A 19,991-nucleotide genomic window follows, 5' to 3' on the forward strand; every position below is an offset into this window, starting at 1 on the left:
GCGTAAATTACTCCCCAGCTGAGTCAGCACATGGCAAAACTAAGATGGCAGGCAGGTGCCTAACTAAAGGACTACCAGAGCCAGCCCTGTAACCGACTCGCCTAAGATGCTGTTGTAGGCACGTTTAGTTGGACTTTCCCTGAAGCGAAGCGTTTTATTTATGGGTATAAATTCAGGCTGATGAAAATAACTCATTCTTAAGATAAGTGACATCTCAGTAGTGCCAACGGTAATATTTTATCCCACCTCTGTGTTTAAAGGGTTAAAATAGCATGATATGGACCCTTTAAGGATTGTAGCCAAGCAACCCCATTGGCAGAATTTATTCCTCAAAACCAGAAAAATTTTATTATATTTAAAAATATTCATCTTATTGTAAGTAGTAAAAAATTCTAGAGATTTTTTTAACTAAAAATGTCTAAAAATTAGATTTTATTTGATTTATTTTTTACTTTCTTGGAAATCGGTTTTTGCAGTGTACGTGGAAAACGTGTTTCAGCTGTTTCAATGACTAAATAAACTGACAGATTAATGTCTGTGGTGGTCATTAATTTTTACAGTTTTTTTTGTTTGCTATCAGGATAAATCAGTTCAGCTTTATCTATGTAGCATCAAACCAGGAGCAGAGTCGTCTCATGGACCTTTACACAGTAAATATTCCAATACAGGTCGGGTCACTAGTTTCCTATATAAGGAACCCAGCAGGTCGCATCGAGTCACTGACTAGTGTCAGAGTCTTTACAGCAATCCTCATTCAAAATGGAAAATATTTGGTGAGCTTGGGGCAGCGGCGTGGGTCGGACTCCGTTTGCGGATAACCCCATGAGCGTGCAGGACTGTTGCCTAATGTCTGGAAACGTCCTCCGACATCAGAAATCTGCTCCACTGACTCCAGAACTCCAGTTCACTTTTGGAAAACTGCTTCCCAACGTCTCAGAGCTGGAGGAAATCATTCCTGGCGTTGCTGCGTTATATTATTCGTTCCTGTTAGACGTGGACTAACTCTGGTCGAGACGACTTCATTCCTGGCAGCAGACACTTAACTGTAATTCCATTCATCATAAAACAGTTTTTATTTTGGTCTGACGGTGGCCAAACGGAGTTCTGACCACCTCTGGAACGGGTTTATTGCATTAGAGTTTAGATCTGCAGCAGCTTTGCTTCTCCTGCGTACCGACCGGTCTCGGTGAATGAGCTGGATTAGGACGGTTCTTTTAAAATAAGCACATCTTAATGCCGTCTGTTTGGACTCGTGTGTCTCAGAGCTGGGACTTTAGGCAGTGTCTTTGGTTCTGATCTCATGAGTTACGGCATCGCTGAGATAATCTGAAACTTTCCGTAATCCCTCGAGTTGAGATTCTTTGAGTGAAATCTAAAGATGAGGTGATGATAGGAGTGGTTTCTAGTTTATCAATCACATTAAACCTAAAAGAAACGCCAGTGCGACATTTGGTTTGCAAATATTCCACACGCCATTGGCCGCTGATTTGTTCTAGAACACCTAGAGCCACATGCTGTTGGAGGAGAGAACGATTCAGACGGATTAGGATCCATCTGATGTACTGTTGGTGCTTCTGCACTAAGCATTAAATAAGAACAACGTTCTCAACATGCATCCAGCTTTGTTGTTAATATTCCTAAATGTGAAAAGGTGAAAGTTCAAATGAACCCATGTGTGGACGTTCTGGGAGACCAAAAGACTGAATCTGTAGAAAGCTGCTGTACAGTTAGCATTTAGCTTCTATAGTAAAACTATGGATTATGAAGCTGATTCTGTAGAGTAGGTTAGAGTGTGTGTGTGTGTGTGTGTGTGTGTGTGTGTGTGTGTGTGTGTGTGTGTGTGTGTGTGTGTGTGTGTGTGTGCGGCAGCTGAGCAAACAGTCACGACCATTTCTTGAGGTCGGGATTCCTCCTGTGGGATTAAATAAAGGCTAATTGGGGCTAACAAGAACGAGTCACTCACTCTCTGTTTTCCTTTTCTCTTCCTTCTCACCAGTTAACCTGTTAGACTCCAAAGCGAGCCAGGGGGAGCTGGGATGGATTTCCTACCCATCACACGGAGTGAGTATCCAGTCTTTCTGCCTACATTTATGAACCTTTCACATTTTCTAGGTTTTCTAGGAAAACCTGAAACTTTTACACCCGAGTGCTTTTCTCTCTGACACGTTGAAACTGAGTCAAGAGCAGATTAACCCACTTCTTAGCTGTTTTTGTCTGTTTTTCCTCCAACAGGTTAAAGGTTAAGTATTCGGTGGACCATATGGTCAGGATTCTTGGGGAAACTGCGCCGCGTTCGTGTGTTTGTGTGTTTGGGTCCGTCTACGTTTAAAGACGATTAGAGTGACTCGAAATCATCCTCATAAGACTTCAGACAAGATCGCTGCCTTTGTGGCATACATCACATAAAAGCCACTCATAGCATTTTACTGATGCATGTGAACGTATAATCCATCCCACTCGTGTTGGTAACATTTTGCACTTTTTCATTACACCTGCCAGAAAGACTCGACAGGTCAAGCAGCTCTTTTCCCGTTACTAATCTTCTGGAAGGAAGACTACTGCTAGCTATAAATCAAATAGACATTTAGGTGTTTATTTGATTGCATTTTTTATTGGATGTGCCTGTCTGTGCTTATTTCAGATTTTTGCTGTTTGTATTATCCCACTCAGTAACATCCACTCAAACACAACAGGTTTTTAGTTTTTAAAGGTGTGGTTGACTGGAAAAACATTTTGTACTGATCATTTCTGATTATAACAGGTCATTCTGAGTGTTTCACGCAGGCCAAACATGAAAATAGTCTCCTACACCTATCTCCTGCTTTAGCTTCTGATAAAAAAACAGACGGTGAAACTCTAGGATTGGAAAAGCCTGACAGATCTACATCACACTAACATTCATGGACTCACCCATCTTGGCTCGCAACAGGGAAGGCTGTTGTTGGTTTAGCGTCCAGGAAACAGCAGAGAACATCACGGCTAGTAGAAGCTAACAGTTAGCTTTAGCAACTCCACCACACAGCGGAACTCCTCCGGGCTTGTGTTATTTGTGGAGAAGAACATCAACGTTGCAGAGCAAACAGAGTCAGTAGTAGAGTCGTGTTGTTGTTAGCCAATCAGAGGAGAGATGTCCAGATATCAGGAAACAAGACTCCAGATCCTGTCGTCTGAAGCTACTTCCTCCTCCATTTGAATTCTGCTTCCTGAACACCCCCCCCCCCCACCCCCCCAGATTACGACTTACAAGGCATTCATTCCTACTAGAGACCACTGCAGATGTATGGAATAAACTAGTGAACCACACCTTTAATACAATAAAATTATTACAATTTACAAATTTATTGTAATCTCTTCATCTAAATAACAAAAAAAAAACAGCAGAAGAGTTTAATTTAGTCCCTCTAAAGTTATTCATGAAAATCAGCATTAGAACATTCTCATGTATATATATATGTATATACACACACATGCGTTTATGCTACTAAATAGCTCTTTATTCTTGTTTTGAATTCACTAAAGCGTGCATGATCTTTCTGCAGTTTGAAAACAGATTTATTTCACCAAATTCCAACTTAAAATGTGCACGATTTGTGAAGATTTCAGAAAACAAACGTAAAACAACTCAGCAACGTTCTACATTAAAACAGGAAAAGAAAAGCCCAGCAGCGGCTTTCATGTGAGTCTCTCCTACCAAAGCCCTCCGGTGGGTTCAGCGTTTATTTGTCTAACTAGTTAGACTCCTGCGCCTCTGGGCTGGCCCGCTGTCATTCCCTTCTCTTTCTCTCTCCTCATACACACTCACACACACACACACACACACACACACACACACACACACACACGCACGCACGCACACACGCACACACACACACACACGCACACGCACGCACGCAGGCACACGCAGTACTATTTCCTGTATTTCGTTTATTAAGTGTTGGAATTACTCCTTGGCAGTGGCTTAAGGTAATCTGGTCATTTGTTCCGTTGGGCTGCCAAATCCCATTTCCCTCGGCCGTGTACAGCACGGGCAGCACCACGGCACGCAGATCTTTGGGCTTTCTTTCTCCCTGAGGCTGAACCACAGTAATGAAAAACAAACAAACAATCTAATGCAGTAAAATGACTTTTTGAAGCGTGTTTGGTCCACCTTGTAGATGACTGAAGGGAAGGATCGAGACTGTGTTGACTGACGTTGTTCGCATGCGTGGAACTAGAACGATCAGCATCGATTCAGGCATTTGATCCAGCGCCGGACATCGGAATGTGTGACGGAGTCTGCTCAGAGGGTCTGCTTTACTTCAAGACTTCTTCTTTGAACTAGTTTGGATGAAAAGTCTGTGGTTGGGGATGAGTGCCAACGACATTCCTGACTGAAAACAAGTGGAGCGGAAGATAACAGGAAGGCAGAAGGATCAAAACCACAAGGAGAGCGAGTGAGAGGAATGATGAGAAGATGAGAGAAGTTGTGAGACAGGGACGCTGCTGACGATCAAGTCCTCGAGGTGATTCGTCTGTAATTACTCACGTCATCCGCCGACTGCGCTCTGATAAGCAGCGTGCCCTGAGAGGCCGCTGCTCACAAATGATTTCTCATAATGTGTGGCAACGGCGCCGAACCCTTCGGTCTCCGTCACAAACGAACGCTCGTCCACGTCGATGGAGACGCCGCAGCTATCAGCCCGCTGAGACACAACATGCTCCGGTCAGAACAAATTAAGAGCTTAGGCTGCCCAGGACGTTCACTTGGGATCTAGCGAATGGACTGATGGGTGTGTGTGTGTGTGTGTGTGTGTGTGTTTGATCCAGATATACTGTTATCTGTCTGGGAGGCAGCCTGATTTCTTTGCAGTGTCCAGGGGGCTTAACCCATCACTAAAGACTGTTAAAGATTACATTCTCACAATCTTTGAAAGCATTCTTCAGCAACAAACCAACACCCCAGACACCAGCTCTGCATGCAGAATAGAATTAATGGGTGGGTACAAAGTGAAGTGCATTCTTCACAGCGACAGGGGACACAGCGCTGCTGTCTGTGCCAGGAACTTTGCTTGCAGCTACAGTATTGTAAATCTTGACTCTTGTCCCCGTTCTCTCTCTCGTTTGTACCCACTTAGTTCTGTTCAGTTGCAGGAGCTGGTCTCCAACCCAGTGTGAGCTAGTCAAAGGGTCAAAGGTGGTGTAGACTCTGAACAGGTCCCCAGTCCATCAGCGCACCAGTTCAGAGTGGATGTTCTATTTTTTTATTTAAATTTGAGGATGTTGAGAGAAAAACCTGCAAACTCCACATAGAATGTCTGTGTGAGAACCCTGTCTGTGTGGCCTAGACAACTGGGACAACCGTGTTAGATTTGACTCTGCAGGTTGGTCTAGCCATGATCCTAGCAGCCTCAGGAGGTCTACCAGTTGGTCAGGTTCAGCCAGGCGCAGTGCTCTATGTTTTTAGAGATAAACTGGGCGGTCCTAGCACCAGAGCTGCGTTGGAGTCAAACTACAAAGATGAAAGGAAAAACGTTGGCTCAAGAACAGCGATTGTTGGAAATGGCTTTGGCATTAAATTTAGATGATTTAGACTTTAGCCTTTCTTTGAGACGTGAGCAGATAGGGAGTCCAAGTCTCCTCCCCTTCCGGTTGGCTCACGGGTCCTGGAAGAACGAAAAAAACGAATGCAAGTCAACGGGGCTAAAACGCTATTTTCTAATCCGCTTTGCCTTACGCCCTGGATCACACATATGATGTACTGCAACTTAAATGAAAACGAATGATGTTGTTTCGACCATGTCAGTCACGTACTTTGAGATTTATCAGCTTGTAAAAGGTCGTAATTAGCATGTGTCACACTCTGTCCTGTCTCCCCGTTCTGTTCAGTCATGTGTCCCTGTTAACTGCTTCCACCTGCCTCTCGTCACCCAATCACCCGAGCTCCCAGCTCCTCATGTATTTAAACCCTCTCAGTTCTGTGCATCTTGTTGGTTCATCGTTTCTATGTCCTGCGTGTTCTGTCTTATTAAGGACTCTTTAGATTTCCAGTTTGCCTTCCTGCCTGCTTCTTCCCCTGCATGTGGATCCACACCTCCGGCTCAACTCACCTGCACGTCGTGACAGAATGAACCGACCAAACGAAGGATCCAGTGGGGAAGTTCTACCCTGGAAGTACCTGCTCCGATGCCTCACCCCGAGCCACCAGCCGACTTCTCCTCCTCCAACGCCGCCGACATCGAGCCTTGGCGATGCTCTCCACCCTCCCGGAGCCATATGGGAGGATGGATTGGGAGACGCAGCTGGACAGATCCTGCTATGTGGGCACCAGGCTGGCTGTGTGCTCCCCCGGCGTTGTTCTATGGCGCCAGGAAGGAACCCGGGCTCCACCAACACCTCCAGCCCCGGAGAGGCACTGCAGGCTCACCGCCACCCTGGATCGGCGCTCCAGCTTGGACCCGCCCCTAGTCCGGCCAGCGGCCCCGCTTCCGGTCCAGTCAGCACCTCCTTCATCTGCAGGCGCGAGCCTGCAGCCCATCGGATGGAGCTCGCCGGTCTCCAAGCTGAGCTCGTCCGGCTCTGTCAGCTCCATAGCCTCCAGGAGTAACAGCTAGACACTATCCTCCCTGATTTTTCAGGAGATGTCACTATTCCAGTCAGCGGCACCGCCACTAGTCCAGTCAGCGGCACCGCCTCCAGTCCGGTCATCGCCAGGTCCTGCGCCTCCAGTCCGGTCATCGCCAGGTACTGCGCCTCCAGTCCGGTCATCGCCAGGTACTGCGCCTCCAGTCCGGTCATCGCCAGGTCCTGCGCCTCCAGTCCGGTCAACGCCAGGTCCTGTGTCTCCTGTCCGGTCAGTCCAGGAGGCTCCACCCCTGGCCCAGCCTGTCCAAGAGGCTCCGCCACTAGCCCAGCCTGCCCAAGAGGCTCCGCCCCCGGCTCAGCCTGCCCAAGAGGTTCCGCCCCTGGCCCAGCCTGCCCAAGAGGCTCCGCCCCCGGCCCAGCCTGCCCAAGAGGCTCCGCCCCCAGCCCAGCCTGTCCAAGAGGCTCCGGCGCCTCCATTCAAGTTGTCAGCGCCTAGTCCAGCGCCTCCATTCAAGTCGTCAGCGCCTAGTCCCGCATCTCCATTCAAGTCGTCAGCGCCTAGTCCGGCACCTCTAGTCAAGCCGTCAGCGCCACGTCCGACGCCGCCAGCCAAGGAAGCGGCCCCATCTGCAGCGGCTCCGGCGCCTCCCCCTGCAGCGGATCCCCCCCCCCCACTCAAGTCGGCACCTCCCCAAGACAAGTCAGGGGCTCCGCCCCCAGCCCTGTCGTCACCTCCAGCTCTGTCGACGCCTCCAGCCATGTCGACGCCTCCAGCCAAGTCGACGCCTCCAGCCTGTCGACGCCTCCAGCCAAGTCGATGCCTCCAGCCCTGTCGACGCCTCCAGCCAAGTCGACGCCTCCAGCCAAGTCGATGCCTCCCCTCTAGACAGCGTCTCCCCCTAAGTTGACGCCTCCAACCCTGTCAACGCCTCCAGCCAAGTCGATGCCTCCCCTCTAGACGGCGTCTCCCCCTAAGTTGACGCCTCCAACCCTGTCAACGCCTCCAGCCAAGTCGACGCCTCCAGCCAAGTCGACGCCTCCAGCCAAGTCGACGCCTCCAGCCTGTCGACGCCTCCAGCCAAGTCGATGCCTCCAGCCCTGTCGACGCCTCCAGCCAAGTCGATGCCTCCCCTCTAGACAGCGTCTCCCCCTAAGTTGACGCCTCCAACCCTGTCAACGCCTCCAGCCAAGTCGATGCCTCCAGCCCTGTCGACGCCTCCAGCCAAGTCGATGCCTCCAGCCCTGTTGACGCCTCCAGCCAAGTTGACGCTTCCAGCCCTGTCGGTGCCTCCAGCCAAGTTGACGCCTCCGGCCAAGTCGACGCCTCCAGCCCTGTCGACGCCTCCAGCCAAGTCGACGCCTCCAACCCTGTCGATGCCTCCCCTCTAGTCGGCGTCTCCCCCTAAGTCGATGCCTCCAGGTCCGGCGCCTCCCCTCAAGTTGGCGCTTCCACTCCTGTCACCTCCTCCACTCCAATCAACTCCTTTAGTCCAGTGGGCGCCTTCAGCGCCTCCACTCTAGTCGCCGCCTTCTGCCAAGTCAGCGACTCTGCCTCCTGCCGAGTTGGCGACTTCCCCTGCCGAGTCAGCGACTCCCCCTGCAGCGGCTCCACCTCCAGTCACTGCTAGGCCTGCCCTCGCCTGGCACAAGCCTCCCAGAGCCCGTCGCTGTCTCCTCCTGTGCCCCAGATGCAGGCCCCCCAGATTCCAGCCTCGCCTCCTGTGCTCCAGACGCAGGCCCCCTAGACTCCGCCTTGGCCTGCGTTGGGCGTCCAGTGCCGCCCTTTAAAGGGCGTGGGGGGTGGTGGTGGTGGTGGTGGTGGTGGGGGGGGGGGGGGGGGGCTGTCACACTCTGTCCTGTCTTCCCGTTCTGTTCAGTCATGTGTCCCTGTTAATTGCCTCCACCTGCCTCTCATCACCCAAGCTCCCAGCTCCTCATTTATTTAAACCCTCTCAGTTTTGTGTGTCTTGTCGGTTCATTGTTTCAATGTCCTGCGTGCTCTGTGTTATTAAAGACTCTTTAGATTTCCAGTTTGCCTGCCTGCCTGCTTCTTCCCCTGCATGTGGATCCTCACCTCCGGCTCAACTCACCTGGCATCGTGACAGCATGACTACAAACCAGAAATCGGTACGTCGCATATGTGACGTCACCACATAATTTCCTGCCCTAGCGTAGCTGCTACTTGACCAGATTGATGGTGGTTCTTTCCTCCTCAAGGAAGGATTTGAATTTTGCTGAACCTACAGCCATTTTCCCTTAAAGGTATTGGCCAGACTCGGCATTAAAATAGTAGAAATTCAGTATAACTAAACTTTACCATCTATATAAAAATGAAGTGGGTTCAGTTTTTCATTTTGTTAAGGAATTTTGTCATGAATCATTACAGAAAATCAAAATTCTCTCCTCCAGAGAGTGAAGAACGGTGTTTCGCATACGTCACTCCAGCACGTAAAAAAAGCTAGCTGCTGATGCTAGTTTTGTGAATAACTGTATTTTGTTTACTTTCGTGCTCTTAATTATTACGGAAAATTGCGTTTACAGCTGCAACAAAAGGTCTGAGCCATGTGTCTGTGTCCTACACGCATTTTTAAATAACAGGTCTGATCTAAAATAATAACCTACATCTATAAATCCATCTAGAACCGCACTCTAGACAAGTCCCGTTAGCATGACTGCAGCAACACTGCTAACTGTGTTAGCTCCGGTAAGGAAAGAACAAGTCCTTTGGGAAAGCTACGACACACACAGATACAATCTAAAAGATGATCCCCATGGAGGATCTTTAAAAGCACCCAAATACATACGTACGTTACTCCTACAAGTGCAAACGAATCAAACTAAAGGGTTACTCCAGCATCAGGAAGACTTATTCCAGTGATCTATATTTTCCAGAGTTATATCAATAAATACACACAGCAGTAAAACTGTAGATTACTGAACTATATTGGGACACATGATGGAGCTAAGACCAGCTTAGAGCTCCCAGTGGAGCACAGAAATGAAATATTTAAGAAAAGTAAACAAACTGTACCAATTTTGGTTCTGAAAATGAACAGAATCCTCCTCTATGTCCAAATCGGTTCGCAGGTCTTCTGAGTCAAACTGTCTAAAACATGTATGCACGTCTGGTAGTGATATCCAGCTGGCGGGGTCTGAGTTCGGTTGAACGTCTCCGGTAATCCAATATCCGTTCTCGTCGCCGTATCCCAGAGAAAAAACAAATCTGACTGACTAGCAGAGGCTTCAGAAGCTACATCTGACTGATGACACATTGTTCTCTGCTATAACGCTAACGCAGAAACAGCGGAGTCAGGCGTTGTTTACTACAGCTGTTTCAGCAGAGCTCCATGTGAAACGTCACCAGCTGCCCAGGGCTTAGACCGGAAGTTAGTTTCAGTTTTTCCCGCGCCGGTCACAAACATCAGATTTTCTTACAATTCCAGACGTCAAAATCCAGAAAACCTTTTTCATCTGAGGTTTTAATACACATTTACACATACTGTTCAAACGAATTTTGCCTCTGGCCGATATCTTTTAAGTATTTTATGCTGCAAGGCCATATTTTAAATGACTTTTTGTTTAATGTCTAAGTCAACTTCTGTCCGCCTGGTGCCTAAGGTCATTGGACTGAACTAGTGACATCATCACTGACAGAACAAATGATGCGTTGGAGCTTTACCTTTGCCTTTGAAAACGATAGCTGTGTCATCAGAAGGAATCAGGCCTTCTTTCATCCCAAAGCCCCAGGAAATGCTCATCGGGTCACTAACAGCATATCTAAAGTTCAGATAGAGAATAAATCTTAATGAAGATACACAGCAGAAGTTGAGCTTGCTTTGAACAATAACTGATACGTGAATTCAGTAGTAGATTAATTATAGTTGAGCTTGGAAAAAAGGGCAGATCTGTTTTGCCACCTATAACTCAGTCTCAGTTACAACCAAGTGCATGGTCACCCAATACTGGACCAGTACCAGTCCATTAACAACCACTGACCTGAATATCTTTGAAGGAGGTGAATGAGTGACTCTGAGACGGGCCTGTTGTCATAGCGATGTCTTGATCAGCTCAAGTTACCACATTGTGTTTTATTGTCCCTGTAGCAGCTGCACCTACAGCACAGATCAGAGGCAACATGTGGCCCAGCTGTGACCATCAAGGGTCAGGGTCAGAGGTCAAAGGGTCCTTGTGTTGTTCTATATCAATTAGAGTGAATAGAGAGGGAGGAGTTATACCACCCTGGAGGAGAACACGGGGGTCACTTGCTTACCGTATCTGTTCTTGCAGTCTTACACATTCCCATTGGGAATTGTCTCAGCTAGTGGAGCACTTGTGGGTTACCAAGACAACAAATAAAAACATATCTAAACTTAAATCTTTCTAATTTAAAGTTTTGCTTATTGCTCAAATGATTCAGAGCAGATAATGTGTGTTCGGTTATTCACTGTGTGCAACAGCAATGCTGCAACACGGCACGAAGACGCTGCTGAGACCGTGGGACTAATACAAAATGCACACCCACATCAAAGAAAGGACGACGACGAGCATGCGCTTGGTCATGCTGCCCAGAAGTCTGCTATTTAGTCCTGAGGTTGAAGCTGAAGGCTCAACTCGCAATTTAGATTTTTTCACCCTGAGAATGTTTGAGGTCTGTGATGACATAGCACAAAGTGTAGATTCAAGTAGTCCAAACAGGAAACCCAGAACGAAGGCAGTGGCCAGCTTTGCGTCTTTGTGTTGAAGCAAGCTCACATTTTTGGATCTCGTCTTGTAAAAAATAAAACCAGGAAATGGAAAACGTGTCTGGGAGCCTGAAAAAGGCCCTGGTATGATCTGTTTTAATGCATTTTTAAAAGTTTTATCATATTCACGTGACAGTTTGAGACAGTTGTGGTCAAACATACACCACGATAATTTCAACCTCCATATTTCTCATGGTATTAATAACAAAAACCTATAAATAGATGTGTTTTCTGTGCTCCTACACATCACCACAGCTGGGTTACATTTCTGGTCGCACACCGTTTAGCCACGTCGAATGAAAACTCCCTTAAGCGTTCAGTCCTGTTCACACAGAAAGGTCGTCTTATCAGACAGCGTGTCAACAGAGTCACCAATCACAGCGGCACGCCGTGTCCTCCCGTTGGTTTCAGCCGTATTAAAGTCTGTCAGCAAACCTTTTGGCTTGTCATCACATCATTTTAAACTTGCATTCATAGTCCGGAGTCCAAACGAGTAACTACAGTCAGGTGAAACGTGGAGTTGGGCTTCACCTCTCCAGTCGTTTCCCTGTTATTGTTAGAGCTTTGGAGAGCTTCGACTGCTTTCTGATGAATGAGGCGATGCCAAAGAGACCATGACGGGGAAACTAAACACCGACCGAGTCTCTCCCTCTAAGTTTTCCCTTCTTTTGTCTCTGGGGAGATCTTTCTTTTCCTTTACAACGTGTGATTGTGTCTGTGCCTGTGCAAAGACAAACCGTGGATTAAAGGTGCAATTTGTAAGAATTTTACTGCGAAATTATCCCAAAACTGTCTAATGTCTCAATCACGTTGGAAGGAAAGTTATACTGAAACAGACTTCATTCTCAGCCGGCTGAGGGGTTATCAGAAAGAGGGACGTAGTTTTTGTTTACGCTTTGGGAATTTGCGGAATCTGCATGAGCTAACGCTGCATCACAGGCATTTGGAATTGACACCAGCAGGCAAAAAAGCATCAAAGTTGTTTAAAGAACCAAAGCTAAGTAATTGGGAGCGACCCAGAAGTTATTTCTTGTGTCCCAAAGAAACATCCTTTTGTTTTACTCTAATATTGGGTGAAGCAGGCTAGATGTTGAGCTAACAATGCTAACGGTGAATTAGATGCAAATAGTTGGCTATAAAATAATCTTGAGCTAATTTTCAATAACTAACAACTCAGTAATACAGTGGCATTTTACTTCCTTTAATGAGTCATCCAGAACTATAACAGCAAGATGGTAAACAACCACACTTCCTCTAATGTGTGGAAATATTACCATGATAAGTGTAATAAGCGCTTCCTACCGTAAAACACCCGAGTGTTAAATGACACTCACTTGTATAGCGTCTTTCAGAGTCAGGGGACAGCAAAGCACTTTAGTGTTAACAGCAGATATGACGATATATTTATCTAATTATCAACTAACTATGTCTGACTTGCCTTTGTCATCTAGAATCTTCTGGTCCTGAGAGCACCAGCTGGTCCCGACTTAACCCAGTCATAACCCCTACGTCTGACTTAACTAAGTCAGGACTGGAGTTAGAGCCGAGTGCACCAACTCAGACTAGGACCAGTCGCATCGTGCATGTTCACGAGGATACAAGCATTGCTGTGCGCCTTGCATAGTAACACGCCTGCCCAAGCGCAGCAAGAATGGAAGAGGAAGGCAAATTTCCACTAAACATAATCATACAAAAACTCTAGGCTAGATATTCCAACGTACTTCTGGTGTGGACCAGGTGTAATAGTTACACCTGGGTGTAGCGGCTAAAGGGCTTACACCTGAGTGGTGCACTCCTCTTAACTCATTCACTGCCATTTGCATTTTTTTTACTGTGTGGGCGTCGGACGAGCCCCCGCACAGTGAGAACAAACATCTCAGCTCTAAAGCTGATCTTCATCCGCATACGTCACATGCCACGTGATCAGGAAGCAGAACATCCGTGTGTTAGGAGATCGTTTTGGGCCGCTGCTGTAGAAAAAGTGAGGCGTGAACCGGAAAAGTTTCTGCCGATCGCAATTCAACAACGGATTATGAAAGAACAGATAATGCTCAAAACGCGCAGATTCTTCCTGATGTAAGAGGTGAGTGTCCGCTTTGTTTTGGTTGTTTTGGCATCTACATCATCCTAGCACGCAACGTTCTGTGGCTCTTAAAAAACAGTAAAAACAGTGAGAAACGCTGGCAGCGAATGAGTTAACGAGCTGGGCGTAACTTTCAAATCTACGTCCGACTTAATGTTACGCCCGGGAGTACGACCAGCTGGTGCAATCCACCCCTGCCGATACGTAACTGACAAGTCATCAAACTCAGAGAACAGCAGTGAGAAAGTAGCATTTTGTTTAAAAAATGGGCTGCAGTACCCACATTTGACCACAATATGTCACTCTTACAAACTGCACCTTTAAGCTCATCTTTAATCTCACCAAGAGAAAAGTCAGACGAGGTCACCATGTGGACGTCTACATACATTCTGTCATTTGAATCACTCTGAGCTCACTGTTGCAGGTGTGTGTCCATCCCTCATTGCTGTGATTCAGTGTTGATTTTGCCCGGACAGCAGAAACCAAAGAGCATAATCAATGAGTCTTCCCACTATGTTGAATTCAAAAAGGAATGACCCACTCTGTTTTTCTCCTCTCCTCTTCTCTGTGCTTTCTCCCAGTGGAGGGAAAATGTAAGATAGACACAAACGCTCCTGGTATACACTCACACCTGTCTATACGTCGTAGCTCCTAGTGGATTCAGCACGTTTCCTTTTAGTAGAAGTAGAGTTGTGATGCAAATAACCAAGACTACAGCTTGAAAGTCATCACTTAGAGAGAGAGAGAACGTATATACGATGCTAGTGTAAGGGTGGAAAACAACACTATGAGATTTTGCTGGTATTTAACGTTAATTAAGCAGCTCCACATAAATTCATGAGGACTGGAAGGAGAAACCACACCTCGTGGTTTTTCTTAGAGATGTTTTCACAGCATCCTAAATGAGGAAATTTGGTTCTGGCTGCAAGTTTGCTTTTAATTAATCTGAGTCATTTAGAAAAGATCTGCTAGTGTGATTTTTCACCCTTAAAATGTTTAGTAGATGCTTAGTATTCAGCAAGAGTGACTCTGGATCTGAATAATTGATCTCTAAATGCTTATTGGGTGGAGATAACTTTGTTTTTGCTCTACTTCCCTCCCCAATCTTCCCCTTTATCCCTCATTCCCTTGTTTCAAATCCCTTCTTCTCTCTCTTTAACACCCATTAAATCTACTTTTTTTACTTTTTCATCCACTATCCTACGTCTTCATACATTTTACTTTTAATTTCTCGACTCTACTTCTTGACTTCCTCCGTCCTCTTCTCTAAACACCCCCTCTGGCCTTTTATTCCTCCTTATCTCCTCCTGTTTCTCCTTTCGACCTCTCCTTCTTTTCATCTTTTCCAGTGGGAGGAGATCAGTGGGGTGGATGAGCACTACACTCCAATTAGGACCTTCCAGGTCTGCAACGTGATGGAGTATAGCCAGAACAACTGGCTCCGCACTAACTGGATACCTCGCCAATCAGCGAGGAAGATCTACGTGGAGCTGAAGTTTACCCTGAGGGACTGCAACTCCATCCCGCTGGTCCTGGGCACCTGCAAAGAGACCTTCAACCTCCTCTATCTAGAAATGGATGACGATCAGGGGAGCCACTTCAGAGAGCATCAGTTTCTCAAAATTGACACAATCGCTGCTGATGAGAGTTTTACCCAGACGGACCTTGGAGATCGCATCCTCAAACTCAACACTGAGGTGCGCGAGGTGGGCCCCTTGACCAAGAAGGGCTTCTACCTTGCATTCCAGGACGTGGGTGCTTGTGTAGCTTTAGTTTCCGTCAGGGTTTACTTTAAAAAGTGCCCGTATACTGTGAAGAATCTGGCCTCCTTTCCGGACACTGTGCCCATAGACTCCCAGTCCTTGGTGGAGGTCAAAGGTTTGTGTGTCAACCACTCCAAAGAAGAGGAACCTCCTCGAATGTTCTGCAGCACCGAGGGGGAGTGGCTCGTGCCAATTGGAAAGTGTCTGTGCAACCCGGGATACGAGGAGAGAAGCAGCACCTGCCAAAGTAAGACGTTAATTTTTCAATTATTTATGTTGTTCATCAAATTTAACATCTCACTGGGTTCGTCGTCCATTAATTCTGCATGCTGGCTACCTTTGATGCCTAATGACTTGTTTGTGTCGTGTGTTCTGGAGATGAATCAAAAGTTCTCAGAGGCTGCAAAAGTATTTGATGTGAGGACTCCAACACTCAGTGTGTGCCAGCTCTAATGTCAGACACCTGATCTCTGTGTGCGTGCGTACATGTGTGTGTGTGAGACCTTCAAGCAAACCCAACTATCCCAGGGTGTCTGCAGATGGGTTGCCCCGCTGCAGCTTTGTGACATGTTACCCATGTGGAGGTTCAGTGTGACACTTCATCAGCTTTGGGAACGGTTGGGTCTGATAAGGCAGAAGAAAGGAGTGGGTCATGAACGATGATGTTAGTGGAGACGGTTGAGGGGTGGAAACGGATTGAGATGGTTGCTTTCAGGCTCTGATCATTTTGACAGTTTCTGCATGATCGACACGTGTTTTAGAGGGATTTATGTTCAGAAAACTGCACAACTCATCCAAACTAATACAGACACATTTTGTAATTGTTACACAATCATTTTAAGAACAAAATGTAAAAAATGCTTTGGAACACATAACTCTGGAGACAAAACCACTTTAGTGTAATTTTAGGATTTAACATTTGATGCAAGTCTTTCTACTAAAGGCGTCGTCGTTGTCGTCTCGTTGTCGCCGTCTTCCTCCGCTTATCCGGGTCAGGGTCACGGGGCAGCATCCCAACTAAGGAGCTCCAGACCGTCCTCTCCCTGGCCGTCTCCACCAGCTCCTCCGGCAGGACCCCAAAGCATTCCCGGACCAGATTGGAGATGTATCCTCTCCAACGTGTCCTGGGTCGACCGGGGGGCCTCCTGCCGGCAGGACATGCCCGAAACACCTCCCCGGGGAGGCATCCTGACCAGATGCCCAAACCACCTCAACTGGCTCCTTTCGATCCGGAGGAGCAGCGGTTCTACTCCGAGTCCCTCCCGAATGTCCGAGCTCCTCACCCTATCTCTAAGGCTGAGCCCGGCCACCCTACGGAGGAAACTCATTTCGGCCGCTTGTATCCGCGATCTCGTTCTTTCGGTCATTACCCAAAGCTCATGACCATAGGTGAGGATTGGGACGTAGATCGACCGGTAAATCGAGAGCCTGGCTTTCTGGCTCAGCTCCCTCTTCACCACGACAGATCGGCTCAGCGTCCGCATCACTGCAGACGCCGAACCCATCCGCCTGTCGATCTCCCGATCCCTCCTACCCTCACTCGTGAACAAGACCCCAAGATACTTAAACTCCTCCACTTGAGGTAGGACCTCTCTCCCGACCTGGAGTTGGCAAGCCACCCTTTTCCGGTCGAGAACCATGGTATCAGATTTGGAAGTGCTGATCCTCATCCCAGCCGCTTCACACTCGGCCGCGAACCTACCCAGCAAGAGCTGAAAATCAGAGCTGGATGAAGCTAGGAGGACCACATCATCCACAAAAAGCAGAGACGAGATTCTCCTGCCACCAAACTCGACACACTCCACACCACGGCTGCGCCTAGAAATTCTGTCCATAAAAGTGATGAACAGAACCGGTGACAAAGGGCAGCCCTGGCGGAGTCCAACCCTCACTGGGAACAGGTCCGACTTACTACCGGCTATGCGGACCAAACTCACGCTCCTCTGGTAAAGGGACTGAATGGCCCTTAACAGAAAGCCACCCACCCCATACTCCTGGAGCGTCCCCCACAGGGTGCCCCTGGGGACACAGTCATAAGCCTTCTCCAAATCCACAAAACACATGTGGATTGGTTGGGCAAACTCCCATGCCCCCTCCATCACCCTTGCAAGGGTATAGAGCTGGTCCACAGTTCCACGGCCATGCCGAAAACCACATTGCTCCTCCTCTATCTGAGATTCAACTATCGATCGGACCCTCCTCTCCAGTACCATGGAGTAGACCTTTCCATGGAGGCTGAGCAGTGTGATCCCCCTATAGTTGGAACACACCCTCAGGTCACCCTTCTTAAAGATGTGGACCACCACCCCGGTCTGCCACTCCACAGGAACTGCCCCCGATGACCACGCAATGTTGCAGAGGTGTGTCAACCATGACAGCCCTATGCGTTTGGGTCTGCCAGGTCTACGCGGCATCTTCCCCTGGCATCTGACCCAACTCACCACCAGGTGGTGATCAGTTGACATCTCCGCTCCTCTCTTCACTCGGGTGTCCAAAACATACGGCCGCAGGTCAGATGATACGACCACAAAGTCTATCTTCGACCTGCAACCTAGGCTGCCCTGGTACCAAGGGTACCGATGGGCATCCTTATGTTCGAACATGGTGTTCGTTATGGCCAAACTGCGGCTCTCACAGAAGCCCAATAATGAAACACCACTCGAGTTCAGATCAGGTGGGTCGTTCCTCCCAATCACACCCCTCCAGGTCAAGCTGTCATTGCCAACGTGAGCATTGAAGTCCCCCAGCAGGACAATGGAGTCCCCTGATGGAGCACTATCTAGCACTCGTCCCAGGGACTCCAAAAAGGCCCATAAGCACAAACAACAGTCAGGACCCGTTCCCCGACCCGAAGGCGCAGGGAAGCTACCCTCTCGTCCCCCGGGGTAAACCCCAACACACAGGCAGAGAGTCTTGGGGCTAACAAAAAGCCAACCCCAGCCCTCCGCCTCTCACCCGGAGCAACTCCAGCAAAGGAGAGTGTCCAACCCCTCTCAAGGACTTTGGTTCCAGAGCCAATGGTATGTGTCGAGGTGAGTCCGACTATATCTAGCCGGTACCGCTCAACCTCTTCCACAAGCTCCTGCTCCTTCCCCGCCAGCGAGGTGACGTTCCATGTCCCAAAAGCCAGTTTTCTTGTCCGGGGTTCGGACCGCCAAGGCTCCCGCCTTGGTCTGCCACCCGATCCACATTGCACCGGACCCTACTAAAGGCTGTTTATTGAAATCATCTGCAGTGGTCTCTAGTGGGAATGAATGCCTGTTATCATCAGGGAAACAAAGCTCTGGTGCACATGTTTCAAGAACTACTGTAGAAGTGAGCCACAACACAGCTGTGCTTCAGACAGGGTCTTACTTCCTGATATGTGGACATCTCTCCTCTGATTGGCTAACAGCAACACATATAATAATAACATTTTACTTTCTTTGACATTGAATGTGCTACTACTAGTTTACCCGTTTAATGATAGATCCACTAGGATAAATACAATAAAGTTTATCTCTCACCAAATAGAATATTTACTAAGAAATCACAATGTAACCATAGAAACACTACTTGGTATATATGTTTTGTGTGTGTGTGTGTGTGTGTGTGTGTGTGTGTGTGTGTGTGTGTGTGTGTGTGTGTGTGTGTGTGTGTGTGTGTGTGTGTGTGTGTGTGTGTGTGCTCTGTCTTCTCCATCACCAGTGAGTCGTGGAGGATGGCTGCTTATACTGAGCCAGGATTCTCTGGAGGTTTCTTCCTGTTAAAAGGGAGTTTTCCTCTCCCCCCTCGCTGCATGCTTGCTTAGTATGAGGATTGCTGTAAAGCAGGGGTGAGGATCCCTAGTCCATCGAGAGCCGGTATCCAGCATATTTTAGTTTCAACTCTGCTTCAACACACCTGATTTCAACCAGCAGGTGATTAACAGGCTTCTGCAGAGCCTGATGAGCTGCTGAACAGGTGAATCAACCACTGAATCAGAAGTGTTGGAGCAACGACATGCAGGATACAGGCCCTCGAGGACCAGGGTTGCCCACGCCTGCTGTAAAGACTCTGACACTAGTCAGTGACTTGATGCAACCTGCTGGGTTCCTTATATAGGAAACTTTTTACTGATTGGCTTAATGAACTGACCTGTATTGTAGTCTTGGGCGGTATACCGGTTCATACCAAAACTAGTGTTTATTTATGTTATGATATGAATTTTTCACATACCGCTATACCGGTGAATGGCCTAGACAACGTACAGAACGTTCGTAGGAGGAAAGTGTTTCAGCGGGGACTCATTTCACTGCTACACACAAACACCACAGCGTGGTGAAACCAAGAATGGCGGCTGGCGGGAGCTGTCACGGCAACATCGAAACTTCGAATGCAGAAGAACTTATTCCAAAAACAGGAGCCACATTTGTTATTTGGAGGTTTTTCGAGTTTGTTCGGACGTGGAGCAAGCAACTATTATATGCAAATGCTCTCGAGCAACGGTGGTAGCCGGCGGGGGTAATACCAGCAACTTGCTTCATCACCTCAGCCGAAAACACGACTTGGAATACCAAAAATGTCTCAAGCTTTGATCTGCACCCTCCACCTCTAAGGCTTAAACGGCTAGTATTATTATATTAGTTATGCCTACCTCTGACTGGACATAGAAAAACTGGTATTCTGCACATGAAGGTAAAATGGACTATATAAGGCCAATCTAGTGCAGTAATTATTTTCTTATAGAAATAATCTGGGTAATCGCAACCTTGTGAAACATACCGTCAAATACCGTAAAACCGATATAATAAAAAATAAACCATGATATGAAAATTTTGCCATACCGCCCAGGTTTACTGTACTGGAATGTTTAGTGTGCAA

At 47.7% G+C, this 19,991-nt stretch overlaps 1 protein-coding gene across 4 annotated transcripts in view; it reads left to right on the forward strand.

Annotated features, from left to right (window-relative positions):
* epha3 (eph receptor A3) overlaps nt 1-19,991 on the forward strand; it is a 143,337-nt gene that overhangs the window by 6,270 nt on the left and 117,076 nt on the right. For all 4 annotated transcript variants that reach the window (XM_054746487.2, XM_054746488.2, XM_015965542.3 and 1 more), the window contains exons 2-3: nt 1,997-2,061; nt 14,736-15,396. In XM_054746487.2, the coding sequence (XP_054602462.1) occupies nt 1,997-2,061; nt 14,736-15,396 (726 nt within the window). The remainder of the gene's footprint in view (nt 1-1,996; nt 2,062-14,735; nt 15,397-19,991) is intronic.

Source organism: Nothobranchius furzeri, chromosome 14 (assembly GCF_043380555.1).
Source record: "Nothobranchius furzeri strain GRZ-AD chromosome 14, NfurGRZ-RIMD1, whole genome shotgun sequence".
Classification (NCBI taxonomy): domain Eukaryota; kingdom Metazoa; phylum Chordata; class Actinopteri; order Cyprinodontiformes; family Nothobranchiidae; genus Nothobranchius; species Nothobranchius furzeri.